At 43.5% G+C, this 21,752-nt stretch overlaps 1 protein-coding gene across 4 annotated transcripts in view; it reads right to left on the bottom strand.

Annotated features, from left to right (window-relative positions):
- The window catches only part of DRD2 (dopamine receptor D2), a 67,338-nt gene that overhangs the window by 7,988 nt on the left and 37,598 nt on the right, over positions 1–21,752 (bottom strand). For 3 of the 4 annotated variants that reach the window (XM_084611812.1, XM_084611811.1, XM_084611810.1), the window contains exons 2-3: positions 12,270–12,582; positions 43–152 (exon numbers count right to left, since the gene is read on the bottom strand). In XM_084611812.1, coding sequence (XP_084467938.1) covers positions 43–152; positions 12,270–12,551 — 392 coding nt within the window. In that variant the 5' untranslated portion in view covers positions 12,552–12,582. Of the gene's footprint in view, positions 1–42; positions 153–12,269; positions 12,583–18,541; positions 18,611–21,752 lie in introns of those variants that run through there. The other variant, XM_084611813.1, reaches the window with a different exon arrangement.

The raw sequence follows: 21,752 nt of genomic DNA on the forward strand, positions 1-21,752 counted from the left end.
CAGGACAGGACCGTCCTGCTCCTGGCCCCAGAGCGATCTCACCTGTCAATGCTGATGGCACAGAGGTTGAGGATGCTGGCAGTACACATCATAACATCCAGGGTGACAAAGATGTCACAGTGGATCCGGCTAAATCTCCACTCACCGACCACCTTGGAGAAGAGAGAGAAAATTGGATAAAGGCATTCATTCAAGCAGCCAGGATAAGAGAGTCTAAGGGCCAATTCTGCTCTTAGTGTAGAGAGTAATTTTGTTGGCTTCAGTGAAGTTACTCTGGAGTTGTGTTGGTTTAAATGAGAGCAGAATTTGGGCCACAGAAGTTGGAGAGGGATTCAGGCCACATCCTGTTAACACTCCACTGAGCCAGTGCAGGCTTTTTTGCTGTTTATATCTTCCAGTGCTTTGTCCTACCTAGCTTGAAAAGTCCCAAGTGATGGCGTTTGACCAGGAGACCGAGCTGTGAGCCAGTAGGGTCTCCTCTTTTGTAATTTCCCCGAGATTGAGCCTGATTTTACCTTTCTGAATTCCATTCTATTGCCCTACATCCCCATTAGGCAACCCACATGACCAATACAAACCTAGGACCAAAGAAAACACTACTTCTTCTGTTGGTGGCCCATGAGTTGACTCAGTTCTGCTGTGAAGGCCAAAACTATAACAGGATTTTAAAAAAACCTAGATAAATTCGTGGAGGATGGGTCCACCAATGGCTATCAGTCAAGATGGTCAGGGAAGTAACTCCATGCTTTGAGTGTCCCTAGCCTCTGTTTGCCAGAATCTGGGAGTGGATTACAGGGATGGATCACTCAATGATTGCCTGTTCTGGTCATTCCCTCTGAAGTGTCTGGCACTGGCCACTGTCAGAGTCAGGATACTGGGCTAGACGGACCATTGGTCTGACCCACTATGGCCATTCTTATGCAAGTACTTAATTGGGGCCTTAAAATGTTACAACAAACTTGTATCATTACTAATGTATAATAATTAATAAATTAAGCTAGCAAAATGTGAATGTTTTTAAAAGATTTTTTTGTGCTCAATAAAGCACAGTAATGGAAATAGCATAAGGGAAGCCTATTGTTTCTGCATACATAAAAATAGAAGAAATAATTCACACATTACACATTCTTATGAATGAAGATGGATTAAATTCAGAACAAAAGATCTTTGACACACATTATGTTACATAACAAAGATAGAGGACTAATTATAATATTTCCAGTTACTAGTAGCTCTGTTCTCATCTTTTCTCTTGTTACTAAAACCAAATTTTGCAATTAAGTTTAATGGTGAGTAGTGGAACTATTGTATCCAGTGTGCAAATAGAAAAGCATATTTCCCTCGAATATAAATAAATGTCTTACTGCATTTGGAACTGGAATGAATAAAATATCTATTCTTCAGAGTGATTTCTGCTTTCTAACCCATGACCCTAGGCAATATGAAGTGAAGGAGGGAGAGATGGAGGCTGCATTAAAGGCTGAATGATAGATGAACACTTATTTTAAAAAACAGCATTTAAAGGGCACAGTCATATAAATAAGTTGGTTTGATTAGAATTTGCCCGAAGGCAAAGATTTGCCAGCCGGGTAGAACCCAGAGATGCAATCAGCTGCTTGCAAAAAAACTAAACTAATTTGAGTTCACTGAGGATGCTGTGAGATTAGTGCAGCATTTGTCCTCCAACACAGTGAAGTGTGTGGCTATGTACGGATGGGAGAACTTCAAAAGTCGGGGGGGGGGGGGGGGCTGGAATATATGCTTCTATTAGAGCTGATTGAAAAATGTAACTTCCAGCATTTCGACATTTGTTCTTGTCCCAAGTCAGGATGAAAGTTGAAAGATTGTAACTTTTTGGAGAATGCCAGAGGGCTGCAAAGAGGAGAGAGTCCTCTCCAACGAGTCTTTGATTTTACTCCATGAAAATAATCATCTCCAGTCAGATCTTCAGCTACCCTGGGCTTATACTTTGTGCAGCTGGAACCAGGAATGTCACTCTAGGTCATCTCTCTGTTCTCCACATCCTGGACCACTTTAAGGCTGTTTTAAGATTCTCTGGCTGCAATGGTCCTATAGGACAGCAGCTGACCTTAAATGGTTATTTTCACTGAATGAAGACAGTATGAAGAGGAATCTCTGCTCTTGCATCCTGAATCCAGTTACCCTCCATCCCACACATGCTGGTACATCTCCTAGCCAAGGCTGAGATATTGCATTATTTTTTAATAGGAATTAGGCATCTGGATCCCCTTGTTGGTACTGAAAATATTAGCCTCCGAGTGTTGAAAGCCACACCTACTGCAGAGATGGTCCTATCTGCTCTGGTGACCATGGTAATTCTTTTGTCCTTGGTTTTGGGTCTCAGATCCTTTCTCTGAGCCCTACAGCCTGAGCTCCAGGAGTTTGCCTAATGTCTCCCCAGACTCTCTGACATGGGATGGGTTTATGAGTCACATTTGAGAAAGCCCTGTTCTAGCTGCAGTGGTGTAAAGGATATTGAGATCTGCTTCTTTTGGAAGCTTTAAACCATAAGCCATCAGCCCCTTTTATCTGTTGGACACAAGCGCCTCTGGGGATTCCCAGCATCTGTGGTGAAGGCACATGTCCCCGTTCAAATATCAGAGAAACATTCAGTCACTGTGGCATACAGGAAAAGCACTGGAAGATCCCAATGCATCGGGGTAAGTCACATGGCTGGAGGGATGCAGAGGGGCCATTGTGTCAACAACAAATCACAGCTAAAGTCATACGTGCAGTCCTGATTTCAGTCTACTCTCTAGATTTATGAAACAGAGGTTCCCAGCAGGAGCCATGTGTCCATGAGCTCATGGAAGGAAAAGGATTTATACCCCATCTTATGTCAGCTCTGCTTGGTTCTTCCAATTGAAAAGGATGGGTGAGAAACTCATAAACCAAGCCAGAAATGATGGGCTCTCACAGAATGAGCTTCCATTTGAAGTGGATTATTGTGGACCTGGTTTAGAACAGCACAAACTAGTCCCAGGGGCATTAACTACAATCACAGCCTGCCAGTGGTCATGTTAATGAGGCTTAGCATATACACAATGCTTTACATTTCAAAGTGCCGTACAAACGTTAATTAACTAGGGTGATAATTAATAATGTGGCTGCTTGACCCTCAGTGAATTTGTTTTGCTCTGTGCTGTTACATTCACAGGTGAATTATGGCTTCTCTTGTCTGGCCTCCCCCCCCCCCCCCCGTCCATTTTATCTTTTTCTCTCTTAAACAACCAGCTGCAAATGAACAGCAGCAAGTGATACAAATTCATAGCCACTCAGTGCTCAAATTCATGCCAACAACCACTCACTTCTCAAATCTTTATTTGTTCATGTATTTATTTGTTTGTGGACACTATGGAGCTTAGTAGATGCATGGTCTTGTTCTTTCAAATTTTCTTGTTAGGTCTAAGTAAACATGATGTACAGCACGGAGTGAGACTGTCTCATTGCAGGGGATCAATACAAATAGGGGATGGGGGGGGGAAATACAATCTTGAAATTTTCCCAACAGAGACAGTTATTATTAAACTGATCTGTAATGAAATACAGGGCACACTGCAGCTGAATCCTCTAAAGGATCTGCAAGCTCTGCAGAAAGTGAACAGTTGCTTGTATTGAATGTCAAGAGATGCAGGACTGCATTTTCCATTTGAATTTCAGCAACTTCAAAATTTTTCCATTCCAAAATGGAACAAAAATATTTTTTTAAAAAGTTTCCCATGGAAAAAAAAAACTTAAAAAATAGTTTCAGATAAATTGAAATATTTCATTTTGATAAAATAATATAATTTCATTCCAATTTCACTCTTTTAAAACTTTTAAATAGTTTTAAAAGTATAAAACACAGTGAATTTCATTTCAAAAAGTCATTTAAAAAAGAAATAAAATAAAACATTCTTTTCCAAAAATGTCAAAATGGGATGTTTGGACATCATTGAAACAATTTGGTTTTGTTTTCTTAATGAAATTTTATCAAAATGGACACTTTTTAAAAGCATTTCAGTTCAGACAAAAATAGCATTTTCCATCCAAAAAAAAAGTTTCAGTGAAAAACTTACAATCGGCTCTAATTGAATGCAAGAACCTGAGACTGTCTCTCTTCTTCTTAGCATGTCACCATATAGTCACCAGGAAATGATGTTATGGCTCCTGTACACTTTTATCTTCTTGATGAAAATGTAGGTTAGTCTTCTTAATGTGCTTCAATTCACTACACAGTTCAGAACAAATTTGCACCATCCAGTTAACCTCAAGTCTGAGTTTTATCTCCTATGTTTAGATGATCAAGACTCTCTGGGCTGCATGGTCCCGACTCCCACCACACAAAGCAGAGTGCTGATCAGCAGCCTCCTGAGAAAGAAACATGTTCCCACTTGACCCCTGCTCTCTGTAGATAACTCAGGGTGCAATGAAAAGCATTTTATTCCTTCACTTCATAAAAATGCCATTTCCCCCACTTTTTTGCCAAGGCTGAGAATATTTTTTGTACAACTCTTGTTATCATTCTAGGTCTTCATGTGGCCTTAATCACTGTAGTATCTGAGGGCCTCCCAGTTTTCAGCAGATTTTATCTGCGCAACACCTCTTTGAGGTAGGGAACTATCCTTCCACGCATATCTTTTCACCTATCCTTTATTGCCATAAGAATAACAACTCAAGATCAAGTTTCCAGACGCCCATGCATTGAAGCTCCCTGCAGCAACCTGACCTATTAGAATGCAAACCCTAGATCTGTCCAGAGACATCAGCACTGATTCTATCAGCTGGAGAGAATTAGGAATGAGCACTTTTTTGAAAACTATCCAAATTCAGCAAAGCTGCCAGCAACCTCTTTCCACCCTGACCTCCCCTACCAAGGGCTGCACTTCTCAGAATCCACATGTCTGTTTCTCAGCATTCCTGGCTTTATGGGAAAGGACTCCGAGCTTCAGGAAGGAGTCACTGAAGAGCCCTGCATATCCACCTGCAAATAATATGGTACCCTGTAAGGCAGATGGAAAATGCATTGGGTGTCTTTGGACTGACAGTAGATGTGGTCAGAATATCAGAATAAACTGTAGAATATCTGAATATAGGAAAGAATTTGAGTCTGATTCACCACTGCCGTGCATTTTGGATTGTCAGTTACTCCTGTGCAAAGAGAGTGCAAACTGCTGAATTTTCCATTCACACCAAGGGGAGCATAACACACTCACATTGCATAAGGACCACCTGGCAGTAAACCCTGAAGCCAATTTTCCAGCCTTGCCTTTTGCATCACACAAAGCGGATGGGAACTCTGTACCTGCTACAGCTTGGAACACGAGTCATATGGGGGTGGAAGTCCCTCTGCTGAGTTACTCAAATACTGATAGCATTGATAGGTCTGAACCCAATACCTCGGTCCCCAGATTATTCTCTCCAAACTGAAAAGTTTGACTCAGGATCTGAACTTTGAGGCTGTGGTTTTAATTAATAAGGCAAAGGAATGAACGTGTTCTGGCAAACTTTCCTGTGCAGCTTCCCCATTCCTTGACTCAGGGCCAGCGGAATTGATTCCATGAAGTACAAGGTACTGGGCATTCACAGAGGCGGTATGCTAGTTCTCGGGGAAACCCTGCTCAATCCCAGCAACCTGTGCGAAAGCAAGCAGAGCTTTTCACCTACTCTGTTGATGACCACCTTCATTTTTTTTTCAACCTAACCTGCATCCCCCTCTGTTTCCTCGGAGAATCATAGCGTTTAAGGCCAGAAGATAGTACCTGATCATTGAATCTGCCCTCTTGTATATCGTAGGCCAGCAGCACCACCCTGAGCCCATAGACTAAACCCTACAAACAAATTTAGACCAAAATATCACAGCCCAGAGAAGACTAGACTGTTCTGTGCCACAGGAAGAAAACAAGAGGGACTGAGGAGCACCAGTGATGCTGGTGATGAATGATGAAGTGAGATATACCCAGATAATCCTGACATGTGACCTGCACCCACATGCTGCAGAGGGAGGTGAAACCCACCCAAGGTCACTGTCAATCTCACCGGGGGTGGGGAAGGGGAAATTCCTTCCCAGCCCCACCTGTGGTGATAAATTAGACCCTGAACATGTGAGCAAGAACTAGCCAGTCAAGCCGCTGAGAGACAGAATGATCAGTTCTACCTCAGAATCTTGGCCTTCCCCATCCAATGTCCCATCTCCAGCCAAAGCCACCCTTGATGTTTCAGAGGAAGGAGATAAAAAAAAAGCCCTCCCAGACTACATTTTGGATGGGGGTAACCCTTCCTGAACTCTGCTGGAGGCCGGCTGAAATCTTGCATGAGTGTCCATTTAGGCTATGGCTACAGTACTCCATTTTGAGTCCATCAGTGCAACTCCTACACTGGCCAGAAAGCACACCGCAGAGGAGTGGAATGCCCTCTCCAGAAAGCACACCGCAGAGGAGTGGAATGCCCTCTCCAGAAAGTTGCAAAGCTCTTAGGACTTGTTTTACAATTTTCTCCCAAGAACCTTAAAAGGGAAAACCACCCCCTTACAGAACATGTCTTCCTCTCTCCTATTTGTTCACTGCCTTAGAGCTGAGCTGAGCTGCTATTTAAATAGGAGAGGTGATGCTGTGTTAACTCAGGACTCTGCAGGCACTGGGTTGAAATCCATTGGGAGGGTTAATGCATATCCAATGGGAAATAAGAGCTAAAGCTATTAGGATCAATAGGTAGCCCCAAAGTCTCATTTGTGCTTCAGAGAATGCCTCCTGAGATCATCGGAGTTTAATCAACTTCTTCAGCAGCACTGGCTCTGTCCAATAGCAAGAAATCCCACTGGCAAATCGACAGCACACTGAGTTGGTAGGAAGAAGAGGAAGAACAAATAGGTCCCTCTACCAGTAAGTGAGTCCCTTTTAATTTGGATCATTAGGAAGATGCAATGTTAAGTCAGTGCTAAATATTCTTGCTACGTTCCTCACTAGGGCTCCCGTCACTTGGCATTCTGTGGACCTTATATTTAAGGGAAGACAAAGGAATTGGATCCAGGTTGCTGTTCTGCCTACCCAGGACAAGGCAGGGACTGTAATTAGTCCCAAGTGCTATGGTAACGACTCCAGTTTGCTTATAACTGAACTGATGACTAAGACTATGTCTACACTACAAGCTATGGCCATAATATTTGCGCTCATGCTCATCTGAGCTAGCATCATAGTCATGCTGCTGTGATTGCATGGGCAGTGGCAATGGATGCATGGGCTAGCAGTCCCGAGTAAGTACCCACGGGACGTGGGCGGGTTTGTCCTTGGGATGGCTAGCCTTTGCCGCCACTGCCCGTACCAGCATGGTGGCTACTAATTTTAGCCTGCTAGCTCAGACGAGAGCTAATGTGAGCGTGGGATGTGTCGGGGAGCTCGGAATCACACCACTAGCTTGTAATGTACATATAGCCGAAATGGAATCCCTTCCATTTGCCTCCAGCCTTGTAGCGGTTGACGACCAGTCACTAATAGATGTTCTGCAGGGAAAGATACAGACACTGCCCGGGGAGATGAGCTGGGTGACTGTGTAGATCTGTTCCAGTGCTAACTTCCATGACTGTGATTAGATTTTTCTCTCTACTAATTGTAGAAGAAAGATCCCCACAGCAACTTAATGTCTACCTTCTGGGGAGCAGTTTAAGCTGCATGACGTAAAGTGTGAATTAATCTTCATTACGGTTTCTACATCCTGCTGATTTGGGTTTTTCAGTTTTCCTGATGTGCAGTCAAATATCCTGTCTCCTCTTCTTCCCTCCTCCCCTCCCCAGATGTACTAATACTGATTTCTGCAGTTAACCAGAACCCACACAGCCTAACCTGGGGACACAATTAACACCAACTGCGGTGCATAAATGTGACGAGTATTTTCAAACAGTTATGAAGGGGCAATGGGCTACCCCTATGCTAACATGGATATTAAACTCCCCAAACATTTGTCCTTCATATTAGATACTATGTGTGACAAGGTGTTGCTCGGAACGTATGGGGCATCTGAAAACAAGTAATTTCTCACTAATTCTACCATTTAAATCAATTGGTTTAACAATCAATTACTCTTACAAACAAATCTTGCCAACCCTGATTCAAGAGCGCACAAGTGGAACTTGAGGCATGGGGCCAGTTCTCTGCAGGCTTGATCCTAGAAGCTGCTGAATGCCTGCTACAGCAAAGCACTTAAGCACGTGCTTAATTTTAAGCACGCTCATGTTCCCATTGACTTCAGAGGGACTACCCACCCGCTTAAGGTTAAGCACATGGCTAAATGGTTTGTAGGACCCGGGCTAGAGCACTCAGCACTTTGCAGGATCAAGCCTGTGAAATAACTGGGACTATTCAGATGCTCAAAATTAAGCAAGTGCTTAAGTGTTTTGGTGCATTTGGATGGTAATTAACAAATTCTGATTGTGAATCCATTATCATCCCCACTTTCTTGAATGTGTATGAGACAAGGCTGGGGCAGTAAAACCTTTTATTGGACCAACTTCTGTTGGTGGAAGTTACCAGCTTTCAGGTTACACAGAGCTTTTCTTCAGAGGCTTGTACCTTCCACCAATAGAAGTTGGTTCAATAAAAAATATTACCGCCCTGGCCTTGTCCTTTTCATATCTTGGGACCAAGAGGGCTACAACAAAACTGCCAACAACTATTGAATATATGTGCAATCTTCGTTAAAAGAGTTGCAAAATGTGGATGAGATGGGTAATATTAATCATGAATATCTCTGAAATTGTATAGCTTTAATATAGCATTCAATTACAAATGGAATTTGTACAGAATCTCTCATCTGAGGAGCTCAAAGCACTCTATAAAGATTAAGAGCTAGATTGTACCTTGGACTACCTATTCACGGAGGGGAGTAAAGGGAAGTAGAACACTGTGCAGTTACCCGTGTCTCCGGTCTGGATACACAGGAGCAAGCAGGCATTGTGTGGGGATGGTGTAGGCAAGCAGCAAATGGCTACTTCCTCCCAAAGCAAGGAGGAAGCACAGGGAGGATTTGTGACTCAGGGTGTGTGTGGGGTGCCTGTGAAGTACAATGCTTCTCAGCGCTGTTCCTCTGGGGCAGTTTATGCACCACCCCTTACCCAATCTAACCCTAAGTATTCAAATACCTGGGCAACCCCAGTCCGCTATTCATGAAGTGGCAACCAACTGTCTTATAAAGCAAACTCCTCTTCCCTTCTAGACTCCACTGATACCTAGTGGGGATGCTCTATGTAAATGCTTCCAATTGACTTCAGGGCTGTAGACTAGATTAAAAGGCAATAACTCGGCAGTGAGAAAATTAAAATCAAGAACCCTGCTGTGAAACATAGATCAGACAGAGGTCTCAGCAAAGGGCTTTTCATTTGCAGTCTGAGTGTATTCAGCACTTGGCAGTAATTATTGTTTCTCTGTCACCTCTGTAAAGTAAATAACTAAACTTCTGTAGCACCCTTGAGCCTGGATCCAGCGGAGTACTTAACTTTAAACATGTGACTAATTCCAATGATTTCAGTTAGACTACTCATGTAGTTAAAGTTAAGCACATGCTTAACTGCTTTGCTGGATTGCAGCCCTGACTTCTTGCTTTTTTTGACTGCAATTTAATGTTCGCTTTGTAATTTTGCATGTGTAGAGTTCTCTGGAAAAAACACTCCAGTTTCTCTCCAATTACAGGCCCATCTAAAAGAAAGAATATTGAAGGAAATGTTATTAATTTAGTTATTTTTCTTGTTAGATGAATTTAGCACCAATAAATGATGCCATATGGACACCCCTTGATGTCTACTACAGCAGCAGAGTAAGTATCCTTCCTTTCCTCTCACCCAATTTGCTTCAACCTTAATTGAAAAGATCGTCTCTAGGTGGTCAGACATAGATAGATAGATATAGATGTTCAGTCTCCATGGTTTATTCAGTCCCTGGCTTCTCCTGATAGCCACCAAGCAAAGGCCAATTAGTAATGGTTTTGAGGGTGATGTGGACACCTAATCACCAGGAATTGGATTAAGACCCCTTGAAGCTCATTTCACATAGGTCACAGACAGTCATCAGATAGTAACATGTCTAACAACTTTTTGGCAACCCGAGTAGAACTTTACCCAGTACTTTAGGCATTGTGGATGCAACTCATCCCTGTGTAGAAGGCTAGCACAAGGCCTAAGTACAACTTAAATACCACTTAAGCCCTTACGTGGTGCATAAAACTTCAGATCGTTCTTTGCACAAGAGGTTAAATTGCTTAGTGTGCTATTCCCTGAGTCAACCAGTCTCCAAAGAAAGTAACGTTTTCTCTCTCTTTGTGCCTTTCTCTGACGTGGGCTCGTGCACACAAGTTTTTCTAAAGATCTGAAGAACAAGGGCCTTGTACTTTTCTATTATCCTTTCCCACACATTGCACTTCGCTCTTTCTAGCTATTTACGTTGCCAGGATCATTTGATGTCAGCTGAGTGCTTGGCAGATTTGGAATATTCCGCTTTCACAAAACATGGTGCCACTCAAAACGTGGCTCCACACGCAGAGGCACAAAGTTCCTTTATCCCGAAGTGACGCTCTAACTACTGTAATGTGACGAGTAGCTCACCTGTGATTTTGTTTCTCTTATATATTATGACACAGTAGCTCTGCATTTACATTTTGCACATACAATTGCACATTTTCCCTGCTGCTGTGGTTTTTAAGAACTATGCCGTGGTCCTGTGTGTTTGGTCAGTAGTCTATATAGTTTATTCACACAACATCAGTGAAGTGTTTGGGGCCCATTCTTGTGCTTGGGCATGCATTGCACATGGCTGTGTCTCTTGGAAAATCCATGTCAACTCAAGGTTAGTCCTTGTTGGGGTTTCCCTCGGACCTCTTCCACTTGGTTTCCCCAAGAATTCAGAATGCCTGCAGTGTCATGACTCAGGTTCCTTTATTTGGCATACAGCAAATCTACACTGAGCTGGTCAGACTCAAGTGTAGGTCAGACTCAAGACTGGGTATAGAGCGTACCACATGTCCCAACCTCTTCCTTTATATACATTGACACATTTGCATTTGCTATTCATGGCATCACAGGTTTTGGGATTGGCTTTGTCACTTTGTATGAACCAATATAGCATGCACTGGCCATGCCTGATTTACTCTTTGCCTATTTTACATACAGCGCTTATCTTACCAATTGTTATCTTGTCCATTGTAAATTGTTATCTGAGTGTTCCCCTTATCTTAGCTAGTGCAGACATTCTGTTTCCAGCCTGCTGATCCTTTCCCCTCCCTAATCCTGTCTCCCAGGAACTGAGGCCTCACCTATGTCCAGTTACTCATGTCAAGCTAGGCCTACGTTCCTCTGGTTTTGTTTTTCTTTTTTTATATTTGCATTTGTCTCATTTGCATTAGGCAGCACAGTAATAAACATGATTGTTAATAGTAATAATTTTGGTGAAGAAAATTTGACCAAGAACCACATAGTGAATCCTATTCTAAGTGCCACAGAAGCTTTAATGGCTATATAGAACACCTAGGACGTTCCTATTTAAGGTCTTATAAAAAAAATCCACACATAAGTTCCGAGTTCAACTGATCACCTCAGAAGGATAAAGAGTGGAAGCAATCTTACTGTAATCTTAAAGGCCAGATCCTTAAACGTTGTTAAGCAGCATAGGTCCATTGCAATGGCGCTGTTTTATACCAGCTGAGGATCTGGCTCTAATGCCTTATAAAGATGTCACCTTTGTATTCCTCAGACCTGCTCTGGGTTGGTATGCAGAATCTGCTCACATTGCAGGCTAAATTAATGTTGTCTGAGTTTTAAACTCCTGTTAGCCTTGTAGAACTAGTACAGCTATGGGGAAAATGATCTGGATTCTCTTCTTTCTTGTGCATACTCAGTAGATTAGTGAACTAAGCACCAGACACACCTGAGCAAACCCATCGAAGACAATGGGACTGCACATGTCATGGAGAACATAATCTGAAGACAGTGGAGCATCCTGGGTGTCACAGAGGACCTAATTTGACCTCCAGAACCTTTGTTTGTGGTGGTGATGATGTGTGAAATAGGAAGGAGCCTGCCTGACTCTCAGATTCTTGGTTGCATTCACAGGGCTGGCAATTAGAAAAATGAGTAGATTTGTTTCTTGAAATTACTGAGGCAGTTATTATTCTGAGTAGAGCCACTCTTTAAATAGCTGATTCCCAAGCCACTAATCTTCCACTCTCTGGATATAGGCACCAGAAATATTTGGCTTGCAGAGGATATGCTACAAAGCAATGCCACCTACCTCCAGGTAGACTACCCAGGGCATCACCAGAGTTGCCACCAAGAGATCTGCCACGGCCAGACTCACGATCAGGTAGTTAGTGGTGGTCTGAAGGGCTTTTTCCCTGGACACGGCCATGCACACCAACACGTTGCCGAAGACGATGACGAAGATAAGGAGGGTGAGAAGCATGGCATAGTAGTTGTATTGTGGCTTCTGGTCTTCATCGGACCCATTGAGAGGCTTGCTCCAGTTCCTGTTGCCAATGTCATCATTGTACCAGGACACGTTCAGGGGATCCATGAAGGTAAAAATGCCAGGTTCCAGCTCCACCCTGTCACAAAGAAGAAGCCACATGATACTCAAAGACTAGAGTGTAACGGATCCATCATGCACACACAAGCTCATGGAGGTCAACTCCATGTTTCTGTCATATATGCGAGTAAACCTTGCAGAGGCTATGACACTTACTGGTCTTAGGGTCAAGGCACTGGAGTAGGACTCAGTGCTCTTGGCTATGTCTGAGTCACTCAGACAAGTCAAGTAGGTCAAAATCCTCAAAGGGAGTTAGATGCCTAAATACCATTGAGGATCTGGGCTTTAATCTCTTTGAACCTGAGTAACACAGGTACTTAGTGGAGATAATGCTTTGCTACCTCACAGAGACATTGTGAGGATAAATCCTTTTAGGTCTGAGAGGTGCTCACAGGCTACAGTGATGATGCCTTGAAAGTACTTTGCAAGGCAGATAGAACCTGAATAAGTGTATCCCTTTTACTCACTGCTGGGTTCCAATGGAATTGCTTGTTATGGTCACTTCAGCAATAGGTGAAGGGTGAACCTCTATGTGGTCAGAGCTTCCCTTGACAGATGCATGTGTGTACTGGAGGCAGATCCCAGGCTTGTCTAAACCTATTTAAGATGGGAAACTCCGATCTTAAACACTTTTAGAACACCCTTTCTACCTTGCAGTAATTTATCCACCAGTCTTGCCCTAGGAAATGCGACCACTTGGATTTTTTTTACAAAGCAAACAAAGGGAGCTGAACTTTCCGAACCAATCCTCTAACATGCAGGGCCCACAAGTAATCCAGTGCTTGGCTCCCCACACACAAGCTTGCCAATGCACTCAGTCCCAATGCTTCGCAATCCTGATCTGCAGCATCCCTTGTTATTCCATTGATCAGCCTTGTCAAAGCAGATGCACTGTGAAACTGTGATTTTACGAAGAGGGCAAATCTCTCTCAGAAGATTAGGATGAGACCGTTCAGGCTCAGATTTTCCAAAGTGCACACAAATTTTGAGCACCTCTGTTGTTGTGTGCCCAGATTCAGACATGTGCTACCTTATTTGCAGAGATACTGAGCTCCACCGCTTGCATTAACTTCCCATGGGAGCCAGGAGTGCTCAGTCCCGAGGCATCTGCTCTCTTATTGCCAGATCAATCTGATCCAATGCCTAGATCCCCTTCCCCTATCAAAAGCAGTGCGTTGTCCATCATCCCTTAGCAGTGCTGACCCTGACAGCCTCCATCCACTCCTTTCCACACTCCCCAAACGTATTGCTACATCATTGTATTGAAAAGGAACCCAAATGAACCATGACAGCTGCATTGAAGGGTCTCTGAATGTTCATTCAGATGGACTCAAGGCTGCAAGGAAATCAGACGAAAAATATCTAGTTACAAGACTGACATTTGAAAAGCTGACTAGCATCTGGCACCGGAACAAGGAGGAGGCATCAAACCCAGTCAAAGCACCAGCCCAGCATGCAATCAGAGCAACTCCTAGCGTTGCTAATGCATTAAGCTCCTATTATCTTTCCTGAGTCGTTTTTCCTTTCATGCTTTTTAATGAGATTTCCTTCGCTTCACATTGGTTTCTTGCTGCTCGTTAAAATGAACAAGATAGCAGAGAAAATATAAATAGTGCATCACTTTCCCAATCCCTATCTCCTTCCTTCAAAAGGTGTCCTGCTCTGGCTGACCTGCTGGCAACAAAATCCCAGGCCCTGACATTCTCTGCTCTCTCTTGATGTAAACAGCTGCTGTTTACCTTGCTTTGCTGTGAGACTTCTGTGCTTTATTATTTTAGCTACACTGCAGTCAGACCACTGTGTGCTCCCATCAGTTCTCCCGAGCTATCAGGATGGGTCGCTGTTTCAACAGGAGCCCTTCCAGGATAAACCTTTCTGAGAGAGGTATTGTTGTTGGACAGACCTGGTTGTTGGAGTTGTTGTTGGACAGACCTGGTTCAGCGCTGAGTTAATGTTCACTGAGGTGACATAAGCCTAAGGTCCCGATTCCTGTTCACATGGAGGGGGGCTGAATCCTGTCTGTCTCTCTGACATAGGATCCTATATAGTAGTGCCTGTCAACATAGTATCTACGTGATCCCGCCCTGCTAAAGTCAATGGCAAAACTCCAATTGACTTCAATGGTAGCATGGCTGGACTTGAGGTTACTAATGTCCTATGATACTTTTTAAAAGTAGGTGTAAAATCCCCAGTGTGCTGAAATTCTAATTTTATTACTCCATTCTGCTTCCCTAAATTCCCCCTGCAGTTTCACCCGGATACGGGAGTCTCAGTCACATTTATGTCCTAAAATGTTGGGTCGTACTTCTGTTTGCCAGCTCATTGTTACTAAGTGTGGAATCTAGTGTGAAATGTGTGACAAGAAAATGTCTATCATTTAGATTTGGGGAGCTTGGAATTGGCAATACAAGAGGGATTCGTCGGTCCCCTTAATTACATATTCCGCCGTTGGCAGGGTCCTACACCAAGAGCTCCAGAACTTGCCTTCCCATCTATGCACCAGGACCAGTTAGGTAATGTGTATTCATGGAGTCAGGGGACCCCCTACTGGAATCTCATAGTCATCATCGTACAGTCTGGAAGATAAGATGGTTATCTGTTGTGATGCCTTTTTGACCTAACCTCCCAGGCTTGAACAGTTAGCCATGCTGCATTCTCATCACCTTCGCAACCCTGCCCCTTGACACTGGACTTATCAAAGAAGGCAAGCTCCAGACTTGGCTTTAGTTTAAAATCTTGACCTACTTTAACTTCCATGTGACCCAGAGTCCAACTCTTATGGTGTAAAATACCGCTTGCCCGTGACCTGCCCTTCCCAAAGCCAGGGTTCATAGTAATCCTTCCTTGCTAGGGACAGTTCGGTATATCCCTGCACATTCATAACCACCTGATAATGCTGATGAGGGAATCTTACAGACACATAAATGGCAGAAAGAACCCGCAGTGTATGCAGCTTCCTTTACCGCTTGGCCCTAATTTTCAGAGATGCTGAGCTCTCTACAATTACTCCCTGTATCTAGCAGCCAAAGTTCTTTGAGATCCTGAGAGTTTTCTTCAGCGGCTGGCCCCTGCTCAGACTGCATCATTTCAGAACCAACAGGAGGAAATAAGCAAGTCGGTCAGTCTGAGGGTGAAGCAGAAGATCTTCACACCCCAGATAAAAGCACAGGTATTGGGTGGTCTTTGACAAGCTCCTTATTTCCAGAGGAGAGTCTATAATCCACCAAATATCACTCTCAAAGGGATCAAAAGGAGCCTCGATTAGCTCCGAGTCCAACGCTGTTAGTGAAGCCCCTGGCTGCTGGGTTCCCAACTGCACCTACCATGCTGCTGTTTTCAGATTAACATCCCGCTGCCAGAGGCATTTTCTTCCAGCTGGAGCCCTTGTGAGCACTTCGTGGAGTGCAGAAATCTGCGAAAAGGCTTTTATGGGAACAAGGTACCTTACAAAGGGCAGCATAGCCCTGGGTTGCACAGCAACTGATTGCTCCAGACACAGCCCCTCACGTCCCATTTTCTACTAAAAATGAGGGGCTTACTACAATGATTGTGCTGCTGAATCATCAGCGGAAAGTGATGCTCTCATCTTGGCAATATTGTCCACGCTAGGGATTGTTCAGACTATCCAGGGAAGAGCCAAGAGCTTTCCAGTATAAGGGTTTTTTAAGCTGTTTTATTGTTGTTTATTATTTATATTACAGGAGGGGTTAGAGGTGCCCAGCCAGTTTGGGGCATTGCAAGGAAAATTCTGCACCAGTTTCATTACTATTAACCTTCCCATGCTTGTGAACTTGAAATACCGGGCCTGATCCATGAGTGTGTTGCTCTGATTTTATTCTGGTGTACGCATTTAAATCAGTGGAGGCTCATTGGTGTAAGCCAGGAGTAAAGCAGAGGTGAGCCAGGAAATTGTTATTAAAATGTATCCCTAATAAATGCGCTGAAACCTGACATTTGCCAGTCATCCGTTTTCTTTTAAGAGTTGGCAAAGTCGGTTGTTGTGTTTTTAATTTTTTTCTGAAGAAAACAAACGTTTTAGGACAGTTTTTACAGTACAAAATGAATGACAGCAGTGGAGTAACTGCAGGCAACCATATAATGGCAAAGCAGCATGCACGGCTAAGTGGTACAAGAAGGAGCAGTTATTCATGAGTATTCCGACCAGTGTTGGGTGTCTGTGAAGAACTTTGTGTATCCTGAAAACAGCAAGAATTTGAGCGCGGCTGATTATCAGGCCAAACGTGTGTACTGGATGGAGACAGCATTCATTGTTATTAACAATTCTCTGAATGGAATATTTCAGTCATCCAATCAGAAAGCAGAAACACTACCATGTGACCTAGGTCAGCAACTACATCATATGAGTGACAAATAGCAAACAGTGGGTGTGACAGAGGTGAGTCCTGGGAAGTGTAAAGGAGTTCAGAAATCGATATTGGGATGTGAAAGACAGGCACGGACTTTTGTGACCATAAATATCAAGTAGGTGTGGTTAATGCAAATTCCTCACTTTGGGTTATGCAAAAACCTAGCCTTCTGACACTACACCCTGAACAGCAGCCCTTTGACTGGTGATTGACTGTTCCTGGAGACTGGAGATCAAAGACCTGAGCTGTCTGGTTGGGGTTCTTGTTCCTGGTCTAAAAAGGTGACATGGACTTGTAACCAAGTGGGCAAAGCTTTTATATGGGAACTTTCATTGTTTTTATGTGTTTGCTTTGTGAGGGCTGGTTGGTAACTGGTGTACACTTTTCTAGACCCAGGAGACAAGTTAACCACAGGTGCTGGACCCTAGACAGACCTGCTGGGGAAACCACAGTGAGATGCAGTGGTACTGTAAGCCTCAACTCCCAATCTGAAGGGAGAGAGATGCGGGTCTCTGCCTGAGAGAGGCTCAGAACTGGAAACCTTAGGAGGGTGTCAAAGGTGTGTGTATGTGTGTGTGTGTGTGTGTGTGTGTGTGTCAAAGGTGCGGTTAAGCCTGAAACTGTGACGGTGGGAATGAAAAGTTTGTAAACAATATCCTTGAAAAAATCAGTCAGCCTTTCTCCTTAGGCTCATATACTTTGTCTGTTGTTGTGGTAGACAGAATTATTCATAGAAAATATTTAGTCAATACTTACCAATCATGGTACATTTTAAAAAACACTCTTATTCCTACACATACAATTTATAAACTAAAAAAGGGGCTGAATTCTTAATGAATTTTAATTCTACCAAATAGTTTCATCACCACTAGTTGTCATGATTGATAGACAAGGTCATGGATGATTTAGAGGTTTGGTTCAGATGCTTTTCCAAACTTATCTGAACCGCTAGAGAATAAAAATCAGTTTGGAAATACCATGAGAAGAGCCTTTCTTGTTGTATTGCAATATCTGCCTTTGTGGGCAAACTACAAAATACAGAGAAGTATGAAAATTAACATACAAATATGAATGTCTTTTTGGAAAATTTTGTGTGTGGGGGGGTGAAGGATAGGGACACTATGTAACTAATCAGTCCACTGTGCCATAATCTTGTTATGTGACTCACGCTACATCATATCAACAATCTCTCATTACAGCCTTTGTCTTGAAGATGATTTATGAGACCTAGAATGTGCATTGCCCGGTGTATGAAATATACACTGCCAGATATTCCTCTGCCCTGCTTGGTTATCCGGTGCTTTGTAGTAGAAAGTAGAAAGAACCAGGGCATCAGACTGCAGCATGTGCAGCCGAAGCAAGGCAGTGCGCATAATTCATAATTACAATCATGAAATTTCAGCTACCACATTCTTGGGACAAAACTCCCAGGGTAGTAAGGAATGACTCTATTCTCAGAGTGTCTGTGAAAAAGGAGGGAATAGCATGAGCTTAACACATATTGAATACAGTCATTAGCTGCTTGGTTAATACTGAATACTCCAAGAACTTCCTAGTGGAATAACCCTGTGGTGCCGCTGAAAGTACCGGATATGTATAGGCAAAATGTACCTGCTCTTCTGCTTGATTTGCCAGGCGTCCGGGTAGAAAGCATGTGCTGTGCTGCTGAATGGTCCTATATGGCCAGGTAGAAGATGGACTTGTGGTCAAGATGCTGGACTGGAACTCAAGAGGTCTGAGTCCTGTTCCTAATTCTGTCACAGACTACCTCTATGACCTTGGTCAAGTCACTTAATCACCCTGTGCCTCAGTTCCTGTAAAATGGGGGTGATTAATAGTTCCTATCTCCAGCCCATTGTCTTTTCCATGTAGATTGTAAGCTTGTTGAGGCAGAGGTTGCCTCTTGCTGTGTGTATGTACAATACCTAGAACAACGGAGCCTGTTTCTCAGTTGGGGCCTCTAAGTGCTGCCATAACATCAGCAGAACACACTTGCTGCCGAATTCCAAGTAAAATACACCTGATTTGCTGCGGAATGTACCTAAGTTAACATTCTGCTGATTTCCATAGAGTTTAAATGGATATAGCAGGACACCAGGTACCAATGGGGAACAAGCAGGTAAAGGGTTAAGCTCTAATTACTTCATCCCATGCATCTTTTAGCACATTCATTGCCCTCTGTGGCTGCAGACACACACAGAAAGTTAAAAGACTTCCTTCTGAGCGACAAGCAGAGAATCTCAACGGGCAAAGGAGTTCAGATCAGGATCCCAAGTTCTCTATGCTCTTCCACAGTCTATTGGAATGGAGCGTGACCTGTTTGGCCTAGAAGTCAGGATTGGAAGTTTGCTAGTCTCAGAACACGTTGGTTCCTTTGGGGCAGAATGTTCTGCCAAAATAAACTTTCCTGCGGCATTTAATGAAAAGAAACAAAAGAAACAAACATGAACTTAGCAGAACTTTTCCAAGGTTTGAGTCTGGGTTCAAGCTTTGGGGAAAGTGGAGGGTCATTTCCTGTTATACCCAAATGGACTCCCCAGCCCAGTTTTTAACATGAACTCCTTGAGAGCAGGCATTGTGGAGGAAGAATTGCTCCAAAACATTTCTGTTTTGATACACAGCAGGAGCAACCACACTGATTCAGACCAAGGCCCATCTAGCCCAATTTCTTGCCTCCTACAGTGGCCGGCATCAGCTGCTTCAGAGGAAGATATAAGAAGCCCTGAACTAATGGGATAACCAGTCCCCAGAGAAAGTTTCCTCCTGACCCCTTTTAGTTAGCGGTTGGCTCATGCTCTATAACAGGCGAGTTCATAGTCTCTCCAAAACAATCTTTATTTTTACAGCTCTGGATGTTCTTGCTGTGCATAGAAATCACCAACCCTCTTTCATACCCTGCTAAACTCTTGCCTTCCGTGATATGTGACACAGGAGCTAGAAACTTGAGAAAGGTTCCCAGCATAAATTGATTTTCATGGCCAAGGTCTTCAGTGTTGTTTCTCTTCTCTATCCATCTAGAGCAACATTGCTAGCAGAAAAGGACAGCCAGACTTCTGGTCTAGTTTCATTCACGCCCTGTACCTTCAGAGACAGATGTTGAGAAATTAGGTATTCAGCGAAGACATGCTTTGTCATTCATCCGATGAATGGACAGGCGCAGCTTCCAAATCACACCTAAGAAATAAAAAGAAAAGGAGGACTTGTGGCACCTTAGAGACTAACCAATTTATTTGAGCATAAGCTTTCGTGAGCTACAGCTCACTTCATGTAGCTCACGAAAGCTTATGCTCAAATAAATTGGTTAGTCTCTAAGATGCCACAAGTACTCCTTTTCTTTTTGCGAATACAGACTAACACGGCTGTTACTCTGAAACCTAAGAAATACTGTCCTAACCCCACAGAAAGCCCAGCTGAGCTACCTATAAGTGGCTTTCATCTAGCAGAGCAAGGGTTGCTGGAATGGGAGGCTGTGTCGGTGTCCAGTGATTTGTAAATAACTCAAAGGCTGTAAATTCTGCTTTACAAACGGAATAATTGTGCCAGGGTTAGAACTAGTCAAATGTACAAAGTTTCTTTCTCTTAAGAGTAGCAGCGGGAACTCCAGTCTAGTGCTACAGAAAATTGGCCAGATCCTGAGCTGGAGTAACTCGGCAGAGTTTCATTGAAGCCAGTGAGCTACACTGGTTTACACCAGTTGAGGATCTTTTCCAGTGCCGTCTTGTCGTGACATAAGTGGCATATGAGGGAATCAGTTTGTCTAATTAAAGCCTAAACCAACCAATCAAAAGCCAAAAATGCCTCGCCAGGCTTCTTCTGTCTCCAATGTTTTATTTTCCTTTCAGCTCCTTTACGTAGTTCATGTGTAAACACTGAATTTGCATTTCAGAAGGTAAGCAGGGAGGACTAGAGATGTGCTTCCAAACATGGAGGAGCTCAAAACATGACAAATTTCTTGTTGTCCTACCTGTAATGTCTGTGGAGGCACGCTGGTTGGGCAGCATGCAGTATCCATGGATGTCCTGCATAAACCTCCCACAAATGTCCCATTTCTAAAAGATGTGAGATCACTTTCTGTCAGGGCCTTCGCAAAAGTTATTGACTTGGGAAGAAGGATATTTTTCAACACATCACCTGTATCCCCAGTACCAACAGGGTGAGGGCATTTAGGATTAGTAGCCTTGGCCAGACTGGAAAACATGTCAATTGACTGGTTTGTAAAATCTGCACCCATCACAATCAGTGAGCACAGGTAAGATGATGTAAAGCAGGTATGACGGCTGCCATCTTGGCTGATGCCAGAGATTGAATGGAGGACTTCCTGTGCTCAAAGCAGGAGTCTCTACAGCTTGAGCTAAAGAAGCAGGCTCTCTGGCTGAGAGCTGTACCAGTGGGTGACACCAGCATGAAACAAGAAATGACAAAGCTGACAGAAGGCAGCTCAGAAAAGTATTTGCTCCCTCTTCATGCTGGTGGATGTGAAGGCTGAGACCTCTCATCTTGCCCGTCGTTGGGTGCTGAACTTATTGAGGCTATCTTAATGTGTACAGAAAAATCCCCCTCCTCCCTTTTATCTCATACAATGCCTCTGTAACTCCACTGGGGGCTCCTGGAGACAGGACAGTGAAGCTCAGGTCCCTGGAATCACAACTCGGAGTTATGGTCCCTTTGTTGAGGTACACTTAGGATACTTTCCTGGACTGTAATGCATGATTTAAATAAATCTTCTACCCTCCGCCTCCATCTCTTCCCACCACCCCTCTTCCTTTTCCATCTCAGGTCCTCTCTTTTGTCTCTTCTTTTCACCCCCTCCCCTTTTATTCAG

This window comes from Lepidochelys olivacea, assembly GCF_965140295.1.
Source record: "Lepidochelys olivacea isolate rLepOli2 genome assembly, chromosome: 22".
Lineage (NCBI taxonomy): Eukaryota > Metazoa > Chordata > Testudines > Cheloniidae > Lepidochelys > Lepidochelys olivacea.